The 22,383-nt window shown below is 42.0% G+C and overlaps 1 protein-coding gene across 1 annotated transcript in view; it reads right to left on the bottom strand.

Annotated features, from left to right (window-relative positions):
• LOC140574684 (rho guanine nucleotide exchange factor 17-like) overlaps positions 1–22,383 on the bottom strand; it is a 115,161-nt gene that overhangs the window by 12,735 nt on the left and 80,043 nt on the right. Inside the window, exons 2-12 of the mRNA XM_072694578.1 lie at positions 14,829–14,906; positions 13,179–13,361; positions 8,321–8,437; positions 6,325–6,417; positions 4,279–4,455; positions 4,045–4,095; positions 3,836–3,945; positions 3,171–3,256; positions 2,911–3,029; positions 1,806–2,013; positions 116–377 (exon numbers count right to left, since the gene is read on the bottom strand). Coding sequence (XP_072550679.1) covers positions 116–377; positions 1,806–2,013; positions 2,911–3,029; positions 3,171–3,256; positions 3,836–3,945; positions 4,045–4,095; positions 4,279–4,455; positions 6,325–6,417; positions 8,321–8,437; positions 13,179–13,361; positions 14,829–14,906 — 1,484 coding nt within the window. The remainder of the gene's footprint in view (positions 1–115; positions 378–1,805; positions 2,014–2,910; positions 3,030–3,170; positions 3,257–3,835; positions 3,946–4,044; positions 4,096–4,278; positions 4,456–6,324; positions 6,418–8,320; positions 8,438–13,178; positions 13,362–14,828; positions 14,907–22,383) is intronic.

The raw sequence follows: 22,383 nt of genomic DNA, 5'->3' as shown, positions 1-22,383 counted from the left end.
GACAGTGAAAAGTGGAACACAGCATAAATAAAAGACCAAACTGCCACACTTTAAGCAGCACAACCCCCCGCTTTAGTCCCGAAACCGTGGTACATGCTGGCAGATGTAGGCTGACCTGCTCTTGAGTCCGGGTACGGCAGCAATGCAGATGATGCGTGCGGAGCAGACTGCAATGCAGGCCTCCACTGTGGGCTCGTCCCGGATGTTCAGCAAACACACCTGACCCACGTAACCGTCGCTGTTACACACCCACACCTCGTACGTGTTCTCCGGGCAGCTGTGGCTGGGAGAGGCACAGGAGAACTGCATCCCGCTGCGGGTCTTCATGATGGGAATGGCCTTCAGAAACTCAGGGTCCCACTGGTCCTTGTTCATCGCTATAGAAACGACGTCAAACACAGTCACAAAAACACATGGTTAAGTCACTGTGCAAAAGTCTCAAGACCCCAAACAGAACCTAATTTAAACTGTATGGACAAAAGTATTGGGACACACCTTAATCATTAAATTCAGGTGTTCATTCAGTCCCACTGGATGAAATCAAGTACCTAGCCACGCAGTCTGCCTTTACAAACATTAGTGAAAGACAGGTTGTGAGCGGTTTTATTGAAAAGTGCAAGCTTTTAGGAACCACAGAGGGGTTGCTCAAACTCTCTACTGACTCGATAGCTGCAGTGTTCCCAACTTGCTGTAAGAGCCATGAAAGGGGGGGTACAACTACATATTAATGCCTAATAACAGATACAGAAAGGGATGTCATAAAAGTTCCTGTAGATGCGAATGTGTAGGTGTCCCAATACTTTTGTCCATACAATGTAACAGAACTGAGCCAACTAGCTAACTTTGTAGTTTTGCAGTCTATCCTTCAGTAATGTCTATAGGCAGCTCAACCTGACTGACGGAGGTTAAAACTGGGATTCTAATTGGCCAATGAGAAAAAAATTATTTTTGAAATAAAAAAAAATTGTATTTCAGTTCATTTGTTCATAAAACTTCAAAAACACATTTCATAAGATTAAAAGTAGCTACGACTCCCCTATCACACAATGCTAGCAGCACTGGGAAGGTGAAGGCTAGCAAGTGCCTCCCCTTTGCTTCTTTTCAAACTGCTGCTAACGAAACCTTACTGACAACACTCGAAGAAGAATGCTAAGCGCTAATTCTGTTGCATGTAGACCAACACTGAGGAATGGGGGAGGGAAGGTTCCCCAGACCGAGATCTCCCACAGATGACCAGAGATCAAAACAGCAAGCTATATTCAAAATATACTGTGATAGAGCCAACTCTTAGACAGTTGCGCCACCCAGGACCCCCATTAAAACTGAGCCCCACTGTGAACTTGAGCACAATGATTGAAATGGATGAGCCCAATAATAGGGCCACTACTGCCGACTGCTTTACTGTCTGGTATAACACCACATACATACCCAGACATATAACTTAAAATGATTTTTGGCTGGTCAAAGACATCCGAATAACACTTACCTACGTTCAATTGTACACCAGTGGTCAGAATTAGTCTAATCACGACCAAAACTCTTGGACTATATAAATAAAACGGTAGGTGTCAGGGTCTAACTACGGTCATAGATGGTCCCAGTTTAGAGTATTTAGAGTGTGTGTACCTCAATGTATTGTGGGAGGTCAGACAACTGTACTTTAGTGGATGTAAACAGGACTATTAATTGACTTTTTTTACTTTTGAAATACAGCTCATGTAAACACTTTGGTTCAGTCCAGTTCTTCGACTAAGACCACAGTTGGGCTGTAAGTCGAGCATGTGAACAGTGGTTTAAATGGTTACCCAGCTTCTTCTTGGCCTCCTCAAAGGCCTGTTCGAAGTTGCTGCGGGCGTCGGGACTGCTGAACTCAAAGACGAAGGTGCTCTCGGCGGACGCTGTGGTCAGCTCCAGCTTAGTGGGCAGGAAGGTCATGCTGAATGCAAGAGACTGTTTCTCAGCCAACTCCCTGTGAACCGACGCCATCAGGTCCTTTATCACATCATCTAGACTCTGATAGAGAGAGAGAGAGAGAGAGCGCGAGAGAGAGCGAGAGAGAGAGAGAGAGAGACATTTGCTGTGTTCACCACATATTAACATACATTTCACTCCTGATTTGATCATTAATAAATGCAGTAATCAAATTTTTGAAGGCGTATCCTATAAACATTATCATTCAAAAGTTTGGAATCACTTACCAAATAAGTACTTTTTTGTTTTATGCACAATATTTACACAAAGAGATACAGATAAAAAAAAAAGATAATATAATAAGCATATATTATAGACACACATATAGAAATCAAAAGGTATGTTTAGATGTTCTAGACAATATTTCAACTATTTTAGGTACAATCCGATCCAGTGACACTTTTTTTTATAGATCAGGTATCAGCTTTTAAGGTTCTGATCCACTTCCGATCCTCAGGTTTGCTGTAGCTGAGTGCCATCTGGTGTTCTCTGGGTGACATTAATAGACATGATCTTCAGCTGCTGCAGACAAACCTCTCATTCTTTCAAAAACTACCCCAGTTGGAGTTCATCTGTAACATTATCTTGGTGATAAAAAAAGCTAAAGTTGCCTTCAACTCTTCAATCCACCTTAAATAGTGATGCAGATACATTGTGTACATTTCAACAGCAGAACCTTACTGCTGCATTAATAAAGGTGGAACGGAAAGTTCCTAGAGTTAGTTTTATAGCCTCGCTGTAAAGAGTTAGCGCGTATAAAGAGTGCGTTAGTTAATTTATTTATGGAAACACAAAGACCTGGTCATTATCAGCCGACAGGCAGCATTAAGAGACTTAGATCGGACTGGGGAGTAAATCAGGACTGATAATAATTATTATTAATATTCATTCTTGATATTAAATGTTAGTATAAAATATCAGAACTTCTGAATAACTAACCTGGTGTGGAAAGCTGAGTGTTTCTGACAGTTTGCTGATTTGGCCGAGCGTACTGAGGTCCTCATCTAGACGGCTGATTGTTTTCTGGATTGTGTCTCTGTTAGCGGCCTGATTAGACCCTGGAGGGGGGGGGGGGGGGAGTGAGAGTGAGAGTGAGAGAGAGAGAGAGAGAGAGAGAGAGAGTTGTTAGAGTGTTATAAAGGGGGTCATAAAAACTCCCATAATTCTTCAGCTTAAATCACCTGAATCAGCTGACTTACCTTTCACTAATTCTATGTCCTCCAGGGGCAGTTTCCACAGAAACTTATATTTACTAGAGGTGTCGATGACACTAGCAGCAGTGTACCTGAAACAGGTTAACAGTTTAAGATTAGACCAGTTGAAACACAATAAAGCATCAGTTCTAAAGCTGGTCATGGTTGAGATTTCTAATAAAGTGGACAGGGAGTGGAAGCACAGGGCAGGGGTTTCCAATAAAGTGGCCAGGGAGTGGAAGCACAAGGCAGGGGTTTCCAATAACGAGTCCAGGGAGTGGAAGTGCAAAGTAGAGGTTTCAAATAAAGTAGCCAGGGAGTGGAAGCACAAGATAGGGCTTTCCAATAATGCGGCCAGGTAGCGGAAGTACAGGGCAGGGGTTTTCAATAAAGTGGCCAGGGAGTGGATGCACAAGGTAGGGGTTTCTAATAAAGTGGCCAGGGAGTGAAAGCACGGGGCAGAGGTTTCAAATAAAGTGGCCAGGGAGTAGAGTGAAAGTTGTTTTTTTTTTATCCACTGCTATCGACAGTTAAACTGGTTATGGGTGAACCTAAGGAAGGAGGCGGACAAGTAAGTAAAGACGCTGTTTTGACGTCTGTCCACTAGAGTGCAGCATAAGACCCATGATCCACAGCAGTCAGAGAGAAGCTTCTTAAGAAGAGGAACTCACAGACTCATAGAGCTCCTCCGTAACGATCCAGACTTCCTTTTCAGAGTCGTACAGATCAACAGATCACTGAACAAAAACAGAGAACGATCCTTCTTTCCACCTACTGACTTCTACACAGGGAGAGAGAGAGAGACGGACAGTACAGTCATTTGTTGTTCTCTAATCAAACATATATATAAAATATTTATTATTTAGTATCTCTCCCTTACCGCCTCCATCACCATCTCCTGTCTGAGGAACTTCCTCTGAGGATTCAGGATCTGAGAGGAAACGACAACATTACACTCCCAGCAAACTTGAGTGCTACACAATACTGAAACAGGGTTCTTATCCTCGCAACAGCAGTGGAATCCTTCTAAACGTCTGTAGTGTGATTAGCATGAGAAGCTGCAGTGTGTGTGTGTGTGTGTGTGTGTGTGTGTGTGTGTGTGTGAGAATCTCACATGCTCCACTCCCTCGATATGCGCCTCGATCTCCTGCATGACCCGCGTCTCCCGCTCCACCTCCTCTGCGTTCCTTCGACCCTTATTGATCTTCTCAGCCAGTCGTTTAATGTTCTTCTGAGCGTCCAGCAGGAACGGGTGGTCTGGGTGGTCCTCTGGAGTGTGTTTCAGCAGATCCTGACATACAGACAAAGGCAACTCTTGCTTTAACAAGCTCACAAGTCAACTTAAAATATAAAACACCAAATAAATGACAAATTAAACATCTAAAAAGGGAATTTGTATTAATTGCCGCGGTCACACACTAACTTTTACACAGCTTTACAGGATAAGGAAAAATCCTTCACTTTCAATGGAAGTCAACGTAAAATATAAATATATTCCAAGTATAATACCAAGGAGAATTTCTACTGGTTCATTCATCACAAAATTGATTAATAATGTAAAGAAAAACTGTTGGATTCACATCATGTCAAAAACTAAATATATATACTATAAAATACAGTAAAATTGGAGACACAAGGATTTTAAGTGACAGTGATGATATGTATGACTTAGGGTTGGCCTGTACGGCATTTTACAAGCTTTAAGTTTAGGTTTCAGCAATCAGTTTAAGTTCAAGTTTGCAGTTCAAAATATACCCAGTGGTGCAAGGTATGGTCCTAGTCACCTAGCTAGGTCAGCGTGGGTCCACAGTTATGAAATTGGTTAAGCAATAGTTCTGTGAAATAAGCCTGGAGGGGAGCGGGTCTGGGACGCCAGACCTCACTGTTGAGCCTTCCGGAGGTGTTGCAGGCTTAATTCAGCAAAACACTGACGAAGGGAGACACCATACCTGATGTCCCCTGTGAAGAGCTTGCAATGTAGTGGGTGATTAGACTATGGATGAAGGGGATGGGCTGGCCCCTAGTATTAGGTGAGGGCTTTTTTGTTGTAGTAGTATTGTTGTAGTAGTTTTTGACAGTAGGCCGGCAGAAAGGTGAGGTCGCAAATGAACTGAAATCAGCCACTAACATTTCTTAGCCAGAGCATTTCTCAGGTGGCATGGCTTTGTTATCCATTAAACTCCATCAGCTATGATTTACATATGTGAAACAATTTTTTAAATAAAAACAACTGTTCTATTAAAACACTTTTCCTGAGAAATTTAATAGTAGGATTAAAGACACCGTATACGATTCTAGAAAATGACTTTTGATATTTAAACTCAACAGCAAATCAAAACACACCCCTCCCTTCAGTGCTTCTTAAGGGACTCGAGGGACCAAGATCTTCATGGCCATAAAACCATTTCGCAAATGCTGTATGATCAAAACTATGGTATAACGTTAGAGGAAGACGACACCATGGCAAGTAATTAGCTTTAGTTAGGTAAGTGTTAGCAAACTTTCGCTATGGACGCTGCTGCTGAGCAAATCAGTTGTGATCATCCATCACAAACATTCACAATTTTTTCCCTAAATACTAAACCCAAGTAATGAATTACTTAAATTACTCAGCCAGCCAGAACTATGACTGAATGAAATATGTTAATAAAAGAAGGGAAAAGTCAGAAATACACAAAAAGAAATAAAATAAAATAAAGATTATTCAGCCTAGGGCTGGGCAATATGGTAAAATTATTATTTAATAATATTTAAAGACAAGTGTCACAAAACAATATTTATCATGATACAGGTAATCAGATTAAATATGTCAGTTTAAACAAATTCTTAAAAACTACTATTCAGATAAGTTCTCCTTAACTGAACGTCTGCTGCACTTTGTCTAATTACATTGTTTGTAATTAAACTGTAATGAAATATCCTCAATATGCTTAGAAAATCATATTGTACATCACAATAACAGAATCTATCACAATACAAAAAAAAATATTGTTATATTGTCAAGCTCTAATCCAAGACTTAACTTGCTGTGTTTTTACTAGCACACCTGCAAATGACATTGGAAGCAAACAATATAAAAAATAATGTCCTTGTAATTCTATAAAACAAGCATCACATCCCCATATCATTTTTGAAATAATAAGACAATACAGGTACTCACTTTGACCAGCAGCTCGTAGCGCGGAATTCGCTGAACAGGCTTAATCATCAAATCACCCAAAGCCTGTTTCTCCTTATTCTCACGCATACTTTGCTGCACGAGACAGAGATTATTATTAGAGATGAATGTATATATCTGTAAAACTCTATATAACATTAGAACTAACGCAAAGATAAGGTCAGTGGTCAGTGAGTGTGCCTACTTATAAAAGTCTTAGAATTAAACAGGCTGTTTAAGTTACTGTGCCTTTTAAGACTTCTTTCTGATTGGCTGCCGTGGCTTCCAAAAGCAATCTGGGCTGATACACCATATTAGAACTTTCATAACTTGCATAATAAATATTAATATTTGATATTGTGATGTATAATTACACATTATAAATATGAAAATGACAAAATTGTTTACTATTGTTTCACTTGTTAGGTAAATTCTGACACACAGAAGTGAGGATTCCTGATTTGAGCCCTTTAATAAAGGACTGATTCGATTACCAAGGTGTTAGATAGGAACTGGGAATAGTAGGAACTGGGAATCTTCCTTCAGGATTGCACTGGAAATGGCTAAGCTCACACACACACACACACACACACAAACACACACACACACACACACACACACACACACACACACACACCATTGTTTATTTGTGTTTAATGTAATGGTAGTGTTTCTGAAGAGACAAACACAGATAAACAGGTTTACAGATCATTTCCTAATTCCCAGACTAGTCGAGTAGTACTGCATGCTGCCACTAGACGGCAGTATAGCCTGTGTTTTATTTTGAGAGCTTGACCGTACCAACGAGCCCTCGTTATTACGACAGACCCTGGCCGCGGGGTCAGAGTTCAAGCAGAAATATCAAACAGAATAACAGCACGGTCCACAGCATCCCAATAGCCCTCAAACCTAATGACCTAATGTACACCTACACACTCACACATGCACGGAGTGAGTAAAGGAGAGAGAAGGACCTCTAGAGATCGTGTGTGTGTGTGTGTGAGAGAGAGAGAGAGAGAGAGAGAGAGAGAGAGAGAGAGAGAGAGAGAGAGAGAGAGAGAGAGAGAGAAAGACACCCAGGAAAAGAGATAGATGGCGAGAGAGACAGAGACAGGCCTGATATCCTGTTATGCCGATAAAGCATATCTGCATTACATTTGAATGACCTGGAGGAGGAAACCTAGGAAGAGACAAACCTATTGCGGGAGGGGGGAGAGACATAGAGGGATACAGAGGCATATATATATATATATATATATATATATATATATATATATATATATATATATATATATATATAAACTTATAGTTTTCACTTAACCAGTTCAGGGTGAGACAGGCAAACTGGTTCCTGTGGTCTCTATGTTTCTGGATTGGAAGTCTGATGCTGAACGGTTGTGTAATTAATTATTCAACCTCAAACTCACAGACTATTCCCCCTGAATCCCACAGGGAAACACAGTGGAAAAGGACAGGATGACAGACATGCACAAACACATCCGGTACTCCATTGCATATAGAACTTCAGACCGCACAACAGGATTGTGTAAACACTTTTGGCACAGGAGGACATATTTAAAAGAGCTTTATCTAACCATAAAAAGTGTTCATTTGTTTCAAGCAAACTAATATCAAAACAAATCCAAATATTAACAGGTTTAATATAACAGATTTGAACAATTTCCAAACCTCTCCTTCAGCCCAGCATTGTGTGCAGTTGTAGCTTATCTAATCAGTCCTTCATTAAAGGAAATCGGATGGGACTGTTCTACTCTATTACTGTAGTTTTACTGCATTGCTTTTAATGGGAAAACAACTTTCGTAGCAAATATGGCAAATGCACGATACATACACTATAATAATAAAGTAATAATAATATAATGAATATAATTGTAGTTCATCTCTGAACCATCTAACAGCTCTAATAAACATATGTGCAAATGCACAAATAAACACATACACACAACTGTACAACCCACAACCCAACATAAGAGCCTACCTCTAGAAACTTCATGAAAGCAGGTTTGGCCTCCTTCGCGATCCTCACGGCGTCTTTGGCATTCAGGAAGTTATCGATGTAAGCGGAGTAGATGTTAGCCAGGATCTCTTTGGAGAACTGAGGAAGAGGATGAAAACGATCATCATTAGTAGAGAGAACTTTTTTCCCTTTCTGATACAGACCCAATATTTTTAAAAAGAACTGGTTAATGAAAATGTAATTTTATTTGTATAGAACTTTTTACTGTTTTCACAAAGCAGCTGTACACGATCAGTAATTAGTAAAAGACAGAGAAATAAAAAATCTATAACATAAAGACATAAAAAATCTAAGACCCTCAGTGAGCAAGCCAACGGACGGTAAATACTCAATCACTTGCATATTATAACAAGCAGGGCTTTAGGACCCCATTTACACCTGGTCACTTCATGTGACTTGTACCTGGATTGTATCCTAATGAGATTTCAGCCACATGCATTTACACTGGGTGGTCTAATGCGTCTCCAGTCAGTCAGACTGAAATCCAACTTCTGTGTGGGACAGAATATGCAAATCCACTTGTTACGCAGCAGCAGTTGCTTATCTGTTCAGGCTCATCCTGTGCTGTGCTAAAGATGCTTGCTATCATGCTACATGCTGATGTCCTCCATGATCATCTTCCTCAAAGCCAGGGATCGCATGCCCAGCGTCGTACTGCATGGGGGTGTTCCGGTGGAAGAGACATGTGGCTCAAATGAGTCTCAGACCACCTCCCGAAGTGCAACCAGCTTGAGCGATCGGATCTTGGGGGTATTTACACCTGCATTTTCATGTCGCTTGACCATCATCCAGATATAATCCTGATACTTAAGATGCATGAAGACTCGCCAAGATTTACACCTGGTGACTTCACGTGACTAGTATCTGGATTGTATCCCGATAAGCCACACGTGTTTACACTCTGTAGTCAAATGCATCTCCGGTTAAATCCGATTGCTGTGTGGAAACGAATATGCAGATGTGCTTGATGCATGGCAATTATTAGTGGTGTTCCGGTTGTACTGGGAGGGGTTTTGGTTGTGGAATGTGTCTTGGAGAGACAGATGTGTTTAATCTGCTGTAATATCGGATTTGTACGAGTTGAGTGTGTTTGGATCAGGCCAAACCCCATAAAAATATACCGCAGATATCATCCTGATACTCAACAGGCATGAAGTGAAGTGACCAGGCATAAACGAGCTCAGGTACATACATAAATATAACTGACGTATTTCACAATACCACATTTGTAGCCTCGAGACTGTTGTAGAAACACTGCTGTCGTTAAGCTGCACTGGTTGAATGCAGAAGCTGCAGGCAGATAAAACCTGTCTACTAAAAGTCATGTTTCAGACTTCAGACTAAACAGCTTCAGGCCTTAGGAAAAACGAGCAAAAACAGGTCTCAGCTCAGGTACATCAGACGAAACGGGACAAGGACTGGTACGATAATTCCATTAGCGACTTATCGTACAACATATGGACATGGCCGCAAGCATTTTTGCTGACCTCAATATTGCAGGTTATGGTTACCTAGTGTGAAGAGCTCATAGATGTGAATGAGATCAACTTTTTTTTAAAAACAGTGGTTTATGTCTGATTTATTCAGGATATTTCAATATCTTATATATTATCTAATAATATTTAAAAATATTTAATATTTTATATATTATCTCTCATTATATACGCTATTATTAATATTATTATGGTATAGTGGTATATAAGTGGTATAAAACTGTCATAAAATGTCATTTAATTTAACATGTATGGCCCGAACTGGGTGTTTTCACGCTAGCTTTTTTTTCGGCACCCCCGACTGCTTGCTCAGAGAGTTCGTCACATTAGGTCAAGTGTAAAAACTGTTTTCGAGCCCGGGAGCGGTCCAGAGAACTAATCTCCAGTCCTCCTAAAACCGGTGGTCTGCACAAAAGCCATCTGGACAGAGCAGAGGAGGACTGTTAGTGTCCAGTGCCAGGCTGACTGCAGACACCAGGCAGAGTGATTAGGTCTATGTGTGCATGTTGGTAGGCTGACAGGCCCACATAAATCTCTTTAAAGGCCTGGTTCTGGAGCAGATCTGTGTGTGGAGATAGTGAGAGAGTGTGCCTCTGCTTTTATTGTCTTCCATCACCCACAAGGTTCTGCGTGTTCATGTGAACCAGCAAACATGACCAGGAGCTTTCCAGAGCCTGACCAACGATACCAGCTTCAAATCATAGACCCTTATATTCTTAATGCAACATCTAAGGAAGTGGTCAAAACAACAGAAACACACTATGAAAAACTCACATTGGCCATTTTATCAGAAACACAAAGGGTTCGAGTTGTTTGAGATGTCACAGAAGAATAATTTCTTGTGAAAGAGATGTGTGTCTGTGTGAAGAAGCTTTCACAGAAGTCGATGTAAAGGGTCTTCATGCTCATATTTTTTTGGAAATATGGTTCATTATGGAACCAAAACTGGTTCTTGGTTCTATACCATCGCTCAAAGAACCCTGTTGTGGCGCCTTTATTTTTATGAGCGTAAGTTAGGGTTGGGAGGTATCCACTTTTTTCTTACAGTCTCAAAATATGACCATGGTATACAGTCAAGGCCGGCCCAAGGCCCTAAGCAGATTTTCATTTGCCCCCCCCCCATACCAGTTCCTGAGCACCAGATGCTACATCATTCTATAGGCTGTGTAATCCCATTTTGTGTCTTTATTCAATGGTATTTCTAAAATATATAATTTACATCACAATATCTTGGTGATCTTGGGCGCCCCCTGGTGGCGCTGGGGCCCTAAGATGCCGCATAATTCGAGTAGACTGGTTCATCCAGGTTTGCTTGCTCTCCTTTTTATTCAAACGCAGCATGACTGTGGGTCTATTGCTTTCTCCCCACCTGTTTTCAGAGCATGACATCACCTATCAGTGAACGTCCATAGACCGCCATCCTGAATGAACTTATCTGACCACTCATTTTGAGATATCGTCAATATTTTTGAATACCAAGGTATACGGTGGGTATACACTTCCAGACTGCAGCCCATCTCCTGCTGCAGTTTATCACCCCATTATTCATTGGTCATTTTCCGACCACACCTACAAGCGGCATCTGTGTAGCAGGGGTTTCTAATAAAATGTCCAAGGACAGTTTCAGGGGATTAAGGTGATTCAGTTATGTTGTACACACCCACACTACACTACAGCAGTGTCACATCATGGTGAGTAACACTCTGCCTCACTCTCTTAATGTCTTAGGGTGTTGTGTATGTGCCTGAGTATGAGCGGCCTGTGCTCTCAGCTGAGGAGGTGTAAGATCAGGGTGAAACTGAGGCCTCACAGCAGGGATCCTACTTACTGACATCCAAAACACCATGACGAGAGACTGAACCGGTGATGCAAACTGACTAATTAACTATTTATGTAATGCCTTTTAGTCTGTAACTAGTGATGAGTATAACCTCACTTGAGAAAATGGAACACTTCTCCATGGATATCTAGAACTCACATGAATCAAAGCCAATTACACACTAACATGTAAATTCAGGTTCAAATTCACGCTTAATCATTTGCATTACAGGGTGGTAAAGTTTATTGAGCATTATTACAATTACTAATGCAAATATTACTGCTTTTTACATAACATACTTTCAGTTATGTTTTAATAAAGGTCATAATGAATAAAGCTTAATGCAGGGTAAATAAATCAATTAGAACAAAGAACACCACCTTATTAGACCCATCATTTGGGTTCCCTAAAATAAAGCATAACTGGGTGGGTGGTGCTACTTCCAGAGAACCGAGAGTCCCAGAATGCTCACTACTGGGACTTTTTGAACTGTAAGTGTGGAAATGCTGTATTGGTTCAGAACCCGTCCAGCAGTCAGGTAGAACTGTTTGTAATGTGTAGTGTGTGTGTGTGTGTGTGTGTGTGTGTGTGTGTGTGTGTGTGTGTGTGTGTATTTTTGTGAGTTCTGGAGACTCCCAGTCTCAAAGCAGTTCCACAGATCAGACTCTGAGGCGTCCACAGGGCCCAAGCGGCTAATATACCCTCGAAATTGACTCACAGACACATACACAGTAACACACACTGTAACAGGGAGATAATGACTGAACACACATCAACACTTCACCGACACCCTCCAAAAACAAGTGAACGGTGCAGAGCGGCTCCAACCTGGCTGAATCCCCCCCTACCGCCGTCGCCCTTTCAGCTCAGGGCTGCAGACGCTTATTAAACTAATGGTAGCTAATTAGTGTCTAACGACCCTCACTGCCGAGGAACAGGCAGAGTGCCCCCTGACTGATGACATCATCAGTAAAAGAGAGGAAACCACATAAAATAGGAGGAGTGCTTATTTTAGTGGTTTCCAATTTTAACCCGAGATTAACGACTACCCCAGTGGCTACTGCTAAATCTGGAGACCTGAGACACCAGGAGGTCGGATTCATCCGGTGTGAGGCGCTTCTTCTGGTTTTGGAGGTTCACAACTTCATCCATCGAGGAAGAATAGAAAGCATACTGAAGGAACATAACATCAATATACACTCATTCTGGCCATTTTATTGGAAACCCCTACCTTGTGCTTCCACTCACTGGCCATTTGATCAGAAACCCTTACCTTGTGCTACACTTTCACTCACAGGCCACTTTATTGGAAACCCCAGGCCTGGCCACTTCATTAGAAAGCCCTACCTTGTGCTTCCACTCATTGGCCACATTATTAGAAACCTCTACCTTAATCCTCCACTCACTTAATTAGGAGCTCCTACCTTGTGCTTTCTCATGGCCACTTTATTAGAAACACCTACCATTTGTAAACATATTTAAACTGGTGGTGAATGAAGAAACTCACAGACTGGACGAGAAGCTGGCCGACAGTCTGGCGGTCGTGCCAGTCGTTGACGCAGATGAGCACCTGCTCCAGGAAGAGCTCATGATGCTCAAGGATTTCAGGGATCTGATAGAACATCTCGTCCACCAGAGACGGGTCGCACAGAGGAGAGTTCTCCGGCTGCTTCAGGGGCTTCATGTAGCCCTGAAACAGAAGAGGTCAGTTACAATCACACACACACACACACACACACACACACACACACACACACACACAGAGAGAGAAAACAAGCCACAATGTACCCAAAGTGTGTGTGTGAGAGAGTCAGTGAGTATGAAGATGTGTTGGATGTTCTGGCACAGGCTGTGATTAAAGGAAATGCCTCCCTTCTCTCCTGGGACTTGCAGAGGCCCATCAGTTTCTGCCCTCATGGACTGAACCATGATACAGCTCTGAGGGATGGGGGAGGGGGGGGGGTGTTAAGGGGCCCTCTTTAACCACAGCGATCAGAGATCAGCCCGGAGCCACAAACCTCTCCAACCATTTTACTGCTGCAGGGTCCAGCAATGGTCAGCCACAAATACACACACATACACACAAAACCTGCTCCCACGGTAGCCATGGAAACAGTACAGCACAGAGAACACACTCATTGTAACAGAGAGTCCCTCTGACTCAGGATCGGTGTTCTTTCCCTGACTTTTCATCCTCCTTTTCTTTCTTTTTTTTTCCCTCCTCTTTTTTTTTACCAAAACAATTAAACCTATTTATCAACCATCTGACACACAATCACATGTTTTCAAGGTTTTGAATTTGGCAGGTGTTCTTTACTTTGTGTGGAAACGGATGGACTTTGATGAATTTCTCTATGGCAACAGAAATGCTCCAAAATGCCTTGCAATACAACCGACTACCGCTGAAAGTTGGTAACACTGCTAAATATCTATATATCTAAATATATACACCAACACAAGCATCCACAGAAACTCATCTGGAGCTGTGATTGGTCACAGCACCTAAATACACTAAGTAAATACACTGTGATTGGTCAGAGGGCTCATAGCAGCATTGCAAAGCCTGAAATCACAGCAATGTTTAATACATAATATACTGTGCTGCACTAATGCTCTCTCTCTCTCTCTCTCTCTCTCTCTCTGTCTCGCTCTCATATGTTTCTAGTCTTTAAGGACAGTACTGTCCTACCGGAGGATGAATGGCCGAAGCAATTTGTGTGTTGAGACCAATCAGAGTAGTTTCCGACCTCTCACACACACACGCTCGTCTGTATAAGGTTGATTGAAGGACTAATGTAGAAAGCAGAGCCAGACTCTTAGGACGACCCTTCAGTTCATTAGAAAGCCAACCAATCAGAACCCACTACAGACCCCCATTCCAACCAAGTGAGTGGGTGCATGTGTGTGTGTGTGTGTATATGAGCGTGAATTAGTGAGTGAGCGAGCAAGTGTCAGGGCGAGAGCGAGCGCATGCGTGAGCGAGAAGTACAGAGAGATTCAATTGAGAGGAGAGAGAGAAAGAGTGGTGGTGGCGGTGGTAGAGAAAGACCAAGAAAGACAGGTAGAGACAGATAGGTAGAGAGGGAGAGAGAGCAAGAGAGTGTGTATCAGAGTATGTGTGTGTGGGTGTGTGTGTGTGTGTATGGTGGAGATGTACCTGGATCAGTGTCCGTAACGAGTCCACGTACGACTGTTCAGTGTCCAGCAGAGTCATCACCACATGTCTTCTCATATCCTACAGAGAAACACAACAGAGACGGACATCAGCAACAGACAAATCATGCACGCACACACGCACACACACACACACACACACACACACACACACACACACACACACACACACACACACGTTCCGGGAAGGTCAGAATAACAGAAGCCCCTCCCTCTCCCCACTCACTTCACTCTGACAGCTGTCTGACAGTGGTTTCTATTAGGGATGTCATAATTGCCATATGTGTATAAACTCCTACCGCCTCAGTCCACATGCTTCTTTACCTTCAGATACCACTTCTGTATCTCTCAGCTTGTCAAGAAATGCACGTGTAAAAGTGTGGTTAGTATGCAGTGAAGTAAACATGAATTACACACCCCACCTGCAGGGGGAGCCCAGGAGCAAGAAAAAAACCCCAAAAACAATTCTTGCAAAATGCTGCTTTGAGTCCTTAAGATGAGAGTGTAAACTGGACTTTACCAGAGTGACGTTTATCAGAGTGTTTGGGATGGCACTTTCCAACCTAGCGACAGTTGCTATGTAAGAACATGTGGGTGGGGCATGGACAAGGCCTTAATGAGCCAATTCTGAGCAGAACTGCTTGTGTCAGAGGGCACAGGCTGTCCGTCAGAACCTGAAGGACACAGTTGTATGGGGACACACCATAAACACATCTCCCAAACACACACACACACACACACACACACACACGCACACACATGCAGTAATGATGCGAACTGGCTTGTCTCTAATCAAAATAAGCGTTTCCTGTTTACTTGGCCATATCTGCACTCGGCCAAATATGTGGCTGCTTCCTAAAACCAGGAGAAGTGACTCAGGACAGGACAGATCTGTGGGAGAGTTGCAGCTACAGGGGGCGCCAGAGAGCAAGCAAAAGAGAAATGCACACAACGGCTGACTGTTCACACCAGAAGATGGTTTTGTGAAAAGCGCTTTACAACCTGAAATGATGATGATGATTATTATTATAGAAGATGCTGAAGTAGTTGCCCAAAGAGTGTCATGTGGAGCAAATATGGCCTGATATAGTCTGATTTGGCCTCACTGGTTAATTTAACCCGACTGTCTGTCATTCAAGGACAGTTTCCCACCATAAACACTTCATTTTCACCATAAAACTCAGTGTCTGATGATCTGAACAAGCCTGACAGTCCTGTGTGACTCCTCTGCCCCAATGAACAAACTTATGCTTGGTGAACGTCATCTGTAAAACATCTGAGGATGAACTTTACTGCAGGATAATGATCCTAAACGCACCTCAAAATCCACAATGGACTACCTCAAAAGCAGAAGGCATTGCCAAGGCCCTCATAACCCCCCCACTCCCCAATCATCGAACCTCAACCTCACAGGACTACAAGAATCTTTTTGAAGGATGAAATGTTAAAAACCCCTCATTTTCCCACCTCAATCCGCATACAGACCGCCAGGCCATTATAATAATCCTCAGAGAGAGCCTTATACACCTTCTCTGGTCTTTCGAACTGCACAGAGCATGCTCAGCAGCTCAGCTGCAGGAGGCCGTACTGAGTCACGGCTCTTTGAGTCACAGTGAGAGAGAGAGAGAGAGATGCAGGTTAATCGGCCATATGGACACACCATAATCAGGACCTGCTGAGAGTCAGGCTGAGAAATGTTTCGAGTCATTTAGTCTGTACAGTATATATGGCCAAACGTTTGTGGACACTTCTATTTATTGCAGCTGCTTTAAGGCTTTGAAACAACAAGGTGGCAAATGGGCTCGTGAAATCATATTTGAGCATTTTCCACCCCAACCAAAGTCACACACTTAATATTTATTATACATGAAATAACAGCTTACATACTTATGCATTCTACAGCCCCTTGGCGCTTGCTGAGGCTCTGCTCTGATATGAAAAGCAAAGTTCTCTTGTAGGACATAGGTTAGGTTAAACAATGGATTCCAGTCATCTGAAAAAATGACATCCCATGAAAACATTTATTATTTTAAATATATCTATCCATAAATGTATTTTTTAAACAATAATTTATAAAATATAATGAATAGAAATGCATTTCTTTGGAAAACATTAGGACACCACATTTATTACTACTTGAAATGGCCAAATCAGGACCAGGGGCTGGATTTACTGTCAAACCTTATGAAGGATCATAAGATAAAACACTAAGATGTTTATAAGAATGTTCTTAAATGCAAAAAATATTCTCTGAAGAAAGTCTTAGATGTTCTTGTTGTTTTCTTATTTAGGTCAATTGTAACGCATTTAATGGAGAATACCAATTGTTGAAAATTAGCAATTTATTTTAATGATTTTCTTAAATAAATAAACAAAAATTAGGCACACCCTGGAAGAATTTCTTTCTTAAGACACTTTTGTGAATCTTGCCCCATGTCCCCAAGATAGGACTTTGAAGGAGCCTGTCTTATTTAGCACACTTCGTTAGCATAGCAACACTTGTTCACTTCGTGTTAGTAAACAAGTTAGTACATTAATATTTAGTGTACTAAACTGCCAAACCTGCACTATTAGGATTAGTATATATGCCCTACACTATTATAGTGTGAGGTACACAATTGGGATACAGCCTTAGTTTGGTTTGCTCTTGATTGTTAAAGAGAGTGGTATCAGTCTGGCGATACCCAGGACCAGGACGTCTGGAACAATGTGATTTGGACAGATGAATCCAAAGATGCATTATTTGGACACAATAACAGAGGACATGTTACCTGGCGTAAACCAGATATGCACATTTGAGCACAAGAAGCCATATCCACTGTGATCATGGAGGTGGGAATGTCATGGGTTTGGGGCTGCTTTCCTGCAGTAGGGTCTAAAGAGCTATCCAACACAGAATCCACTAGGAATTCTTTATTGTGGCAGAGGGTGCTTGAGGAAAATGTGAAACCATCTGTATAAAAACTAAAGCTGAAAGAATTCTGCATGGAGGAGTAGGAAAACCTTCTCCCAGTTGATGTCAGAGTTATTTCAGCCATGAGGGGAAATACCAGCTATTGGGGCATAGGGTGTTCCAACTTTTTCCACAACTTTGTTTGGGCATCTGGTCTTCTTGGGGTGTTCTAATTTTCCCCCCAAGCCTGTTTGAAACTTTTCCTAACTGTGAAACCCATCAGACTCTGGCTTGGGAGATTGGGTTGATTTCAGCATGTGATCATCTCAGCAGGAGAAACGTACACTACTAAATACAGAACATGGCCTCGAGTAGTGACCTATACCATCTCTAAAGCAACCTGCTGAAAGCCCGGCTGCTTCCATTCACAAGTTCACTATTTATTAATTATTTCATATACAATAACATACAGTTCGTTATGATGATGGTTTGCATATTACAAACCACACAGCTATGACATTACACATGGTTATTCACTGCAGTTTCACTTCAAATTAGCTAATCACGGACTTCAACCTTTTGTACAGTAGTGTGTACACACATACACACACACACACAGTTTTGATTCCTTTAGGCTGTTTTTACCTGTTTTAAATTAACTTTGGCCTAAATATAAAACCAACAATAAAAACATTCCTGACTGGCCCCGGGAGGCTCAGCAGGGGGCAGATATTTGCCTGTGGCAGTCAAACTGAGAGTACACTATGTGTGTGTGTATGGCCATGACAGATGGCTGTGTGTATTTCTAAGCTCGCCCAAAGACAAAGAGAAAGAGAGAACAGTGAAACGGTTAAACGTCAGATGACCTTTAAAAGCCAGGACTGGAAAGGTTACTGTATTCATATCCTCCATTTCCAGAGAAACAACATCCCGTACCCAAATATGTCCCGGAACAGAGAGCTACTGCTTAAAATCATCATTCATTCAAATCAGAAGCAGAGTATAGTGTGTGTGTAATCAAGAAAATCACTCCCCCTAAACCCACACATATACACACACACACACACCCTATGCAGACAGCAATCACGTCAACAGTGAAAACAGTCCCGTCATAAAAGGGCCTGTATCCTACATTTAATCATGGCTCATTTCCCCTGCAGTTGCAAGGAAAAGTAAGTGAATCCTTTGGAATTACCTGGATTTCTGCCTTGATTACCAGTTAAATCTGTCTGATCTGTTCGTGCTGCTCATTTATGGACTACATTGAGTGGGTGGGTTGTATCAGAATCAGTCTCAACCCCTCAGAACTAAACAGGCTGCTTGTATTACTGTGCCTTTAAGGCTGATATATGTATACAGACTTTGCCCTGATTGGCTGCCCTCATTCAAAAAGTAGTCAGGGCTAGAACGAGTGGAGTAAACGGGTGGAGTAGACTGGTGTAGGTTGAATAGGCTGCTGGGTGTAAAGTTGTTGGTTTTTGTTATATAACAAAAAGATCCAATTTCTGAAACAGGGACTGTGTGGAGTGGGGAGGGAATGGAACTTTTAGAACTTTATCAGAGTTAGCTTACTATTAGTTGTTGTGGTGTTGCTAGGTGGTAACTATGGAGTTGCTGGGTGGAAGTAAATTATGATGGTGGTAAGTGGTCACCAAGATGTCGATAGGTGGTCGCTATGGCTTCATAGATGGTGGTAAGTTATGGTGGAGGTAGGTGGTCACTAAGGTGTTGCTAGGTGGTTGCTTGGTAGTAACTATGGGGTTGCTAGGTTGTGGCAGTAGCAAGTTATGGTGGCGGTAGGTGGTCACTAAGGCTTTGCTAGGTGGTAGCTATGGGGTTGCTAGGTGGTAACAAGTTATGGTGGCGGGAGGTTTCTGCTATGGGGTTGCTAGGTGGTAGCAAGTTATGGTGGTAGGAGGTGGTCACTAAGGTGTTGCTAGGTGGCTGTCGCCATGAGGCTGCGAGGTGATTAGATAGGTGGTTGCAATGGCATTGCTAGGTGGTCAGTATGGGGTTTTTAAGTGGTTGGTGTAATATCATGGGTGGTTGCTATGGTGTTGCTAGGTGGTCAGTATGGGGTTGCTTGGTGGTCGCTATGGTGTTGCTAGGAGTATAAGATTCTTAAGTGGTTGGTATGGCATCATAGGTGGTTGCTAAGGTGTTGCTAGGGGTTTGCTATATAGTTGCTTATGCATACTATAATTATGATAATAATATTCATAATTCAATTACACTGGCTACAATAATCACTTACTAAACACCAGTGTGATGATTTAGGCTTGGCGTTAGCACCATGCCAATTGGTGGGCAATAAGCTTTCATTACAGTCAGCTACAGCAGCCTCGAAGCTCCAGCATAAAACTAGAGAAGCAAAGTTCTGATACCAAACATGTTTGACCGGCTACATTTAAAGAAAATGTGATTTACAGAGATAGTTCCACCAACACACACACACACACACACACACACACACACACACACACACACACACACACACACACACACAGACAGACAGACAGACAGACAGACAGACACCAGATCTTCATAAAAACAGCTTCATAACTGAACGTAACTCATTTTAAACACATCAACAGAAGCCATGGACACACTTCATACTCTGCTCACGTAACGTCAAGAGACGCTTTGTGCACTTCTATTACTTATGCACATAATGGCCCCTGTGTAATATATGGGCCCTTAATTATAAAGGAATCATATTATACCGGACCGGATTCCAAAAGGCTTTCTGGGAAAAGGCAGGTCACTCTTTGTGTGTGTGTGTGTGTGTGTGTGTGTGTGTGTGTGTCTGACCTATCAGAGAGAAACAGGAGATATTTTTATTTCCCTTTAATGACCTAAGATTCGAGGCGCCTCGTGTGTCGGCCCATGTCGAAGTGTGTAAACACGGGAGAGGCAGCGATGGACTGGAGCAGGAGACTGGGGCAGGAGAGAGGAAGTACAATGGTGTTTATTGAGAAGAGAAGAGAGAGTGAATGGAGAATTGGGAGAAAAGGAACTTTAGGAACAGATGGAGAATGAAAGATTAATGATAAACATGTCAATAACAGTCGTCTATTTCAAGCACGACTCCTTACGAAACCAACAAGTGGCTCTTCCACACCACTGCTCAAAGAAACCCTTTGCAGAACCTTTATTTTTTTAATCTGAAGGTCTCAGACTTTAATTAGCTAGTGGATTACGGCTTGTTTCTTTGATTTTAAAGCTTCATAAATGCTCCTCAAACTCCTTAAATCCTCTCCCAATCAGCAGCCATGAGCTCGTCTAAGAAGCTGCCTTAACAACTGATGCTCACAAAGCAAGAGGAGACTATACCAAGATATTCAGGTGGCCGCGGTGATGCGTAGAGGGAGGGACTGGAAGGCCACCTTGGCACGTGAAGAAGCCACTCCCCCAATCACGGCTCGAGCTTTAGCCCGCCAGCTTTAGCTACGACTCGCCTACTAGCTCGCCAGGTTGCTCAGACTCGGAGACAGGGCGGAGCCCGTAAGCCTGACCCACTTTTAGGGCCGTCCATTCTACACTGAGAGGAGAGGAACACTAGTGAAATACAGCAGACAGCTATCAGACATAGGAAGATATTTATAAGATGAAAAGGGGATGGCTTGAGGTGATGCGTCAAAAGTTGACAGGAGTTCTCCAGATGAACTAATCCAATCTCAATAGGCTTCAGTGGTAACTCCATTACAAACCCAAGTGCATCCAACTAAACAATGAACAAGATCAGCCAAGGCACACCAACAATACCATCAAACGCGGGATGAATTATCAGACATAACCTATATTTCACAACACCCACAAAAAGCTGTAGCTAACTTTATTAACTGGTTTTGGAATTACGCTGGCTGTCTGAAAAGGAACATAACTGGCTTGAGTCACCGAGCACTAGGAAATACTATGGGTAACTAATCCATTTCAATTAACAGAAAATTGACAGTAATACGATTACACAGGCTTTCGAGCAATAAAGTGATTAGTTGTAGGATTATTTCTCAATGATTAGGTGGTGGGAATAAAACACAGGAAGAACACTATTCCGGTTTCACCACAGGAGAGAACTTACATGAAATGAACATTTAAAAATATTAATATCTGATGCTTTATTAAAAGAAACCCTGCACTAACACGAAGCACTTTGGCCTGCACAATAAACAACCCCAAGGACACTAGGGCTGGATCAAACTTTTTTATTGATTAATCTAACTATTCTTTTTTTGATTAGTCAATTTATCAATTATTTTTTTTAGATTACTTTAATGTCAGTGTGTTACGAATTTAAATAATTTATCCAAAATAATGGAAACAATCCTTTACTTTGTGTGCAATACTCCCACACTTGAGATGCATGCGGGCATTTTTTTTTAGCAGCGGCTTGCGCTCCAGAAAAATCCATGCTTTCAGTTGGGGCAGCAATGTTCACGACGCATCAACGCATGTTATGCAAAACAATGTAATTTCGCAACCAATTACGACGATAAGCCACCCCAGCCCTAAAGGACACTAAACCACCAATCACCCAAAATATCCCAAAGCTTTAACAAACATCACATTTCTTTAAACGTCAAAAAACACCATCGTTCAAATGCTACGATTCTCAAGCAAACACCATCATTTGCCTACCAAAACC

This window comes from Salminus brasiliensis, chromosome 13, assembly GCF_030463535.1.
Source record: "Salminus brasiliensis chromosome 13, fSalBra1.hap2, whole genome shotgun sequence".
Lineage (NCBI taxonomy): Eukaryota > Metazoa > Chordata > Actinopteri > Characiformes > Bryconidae > Salminus > Salminus brasiliensis.
The sequence above is the reverse complement of the archived record's forward strand: the minus strand, read 5'-3'. Positions and strand labels throughout refer to the sequence as shown.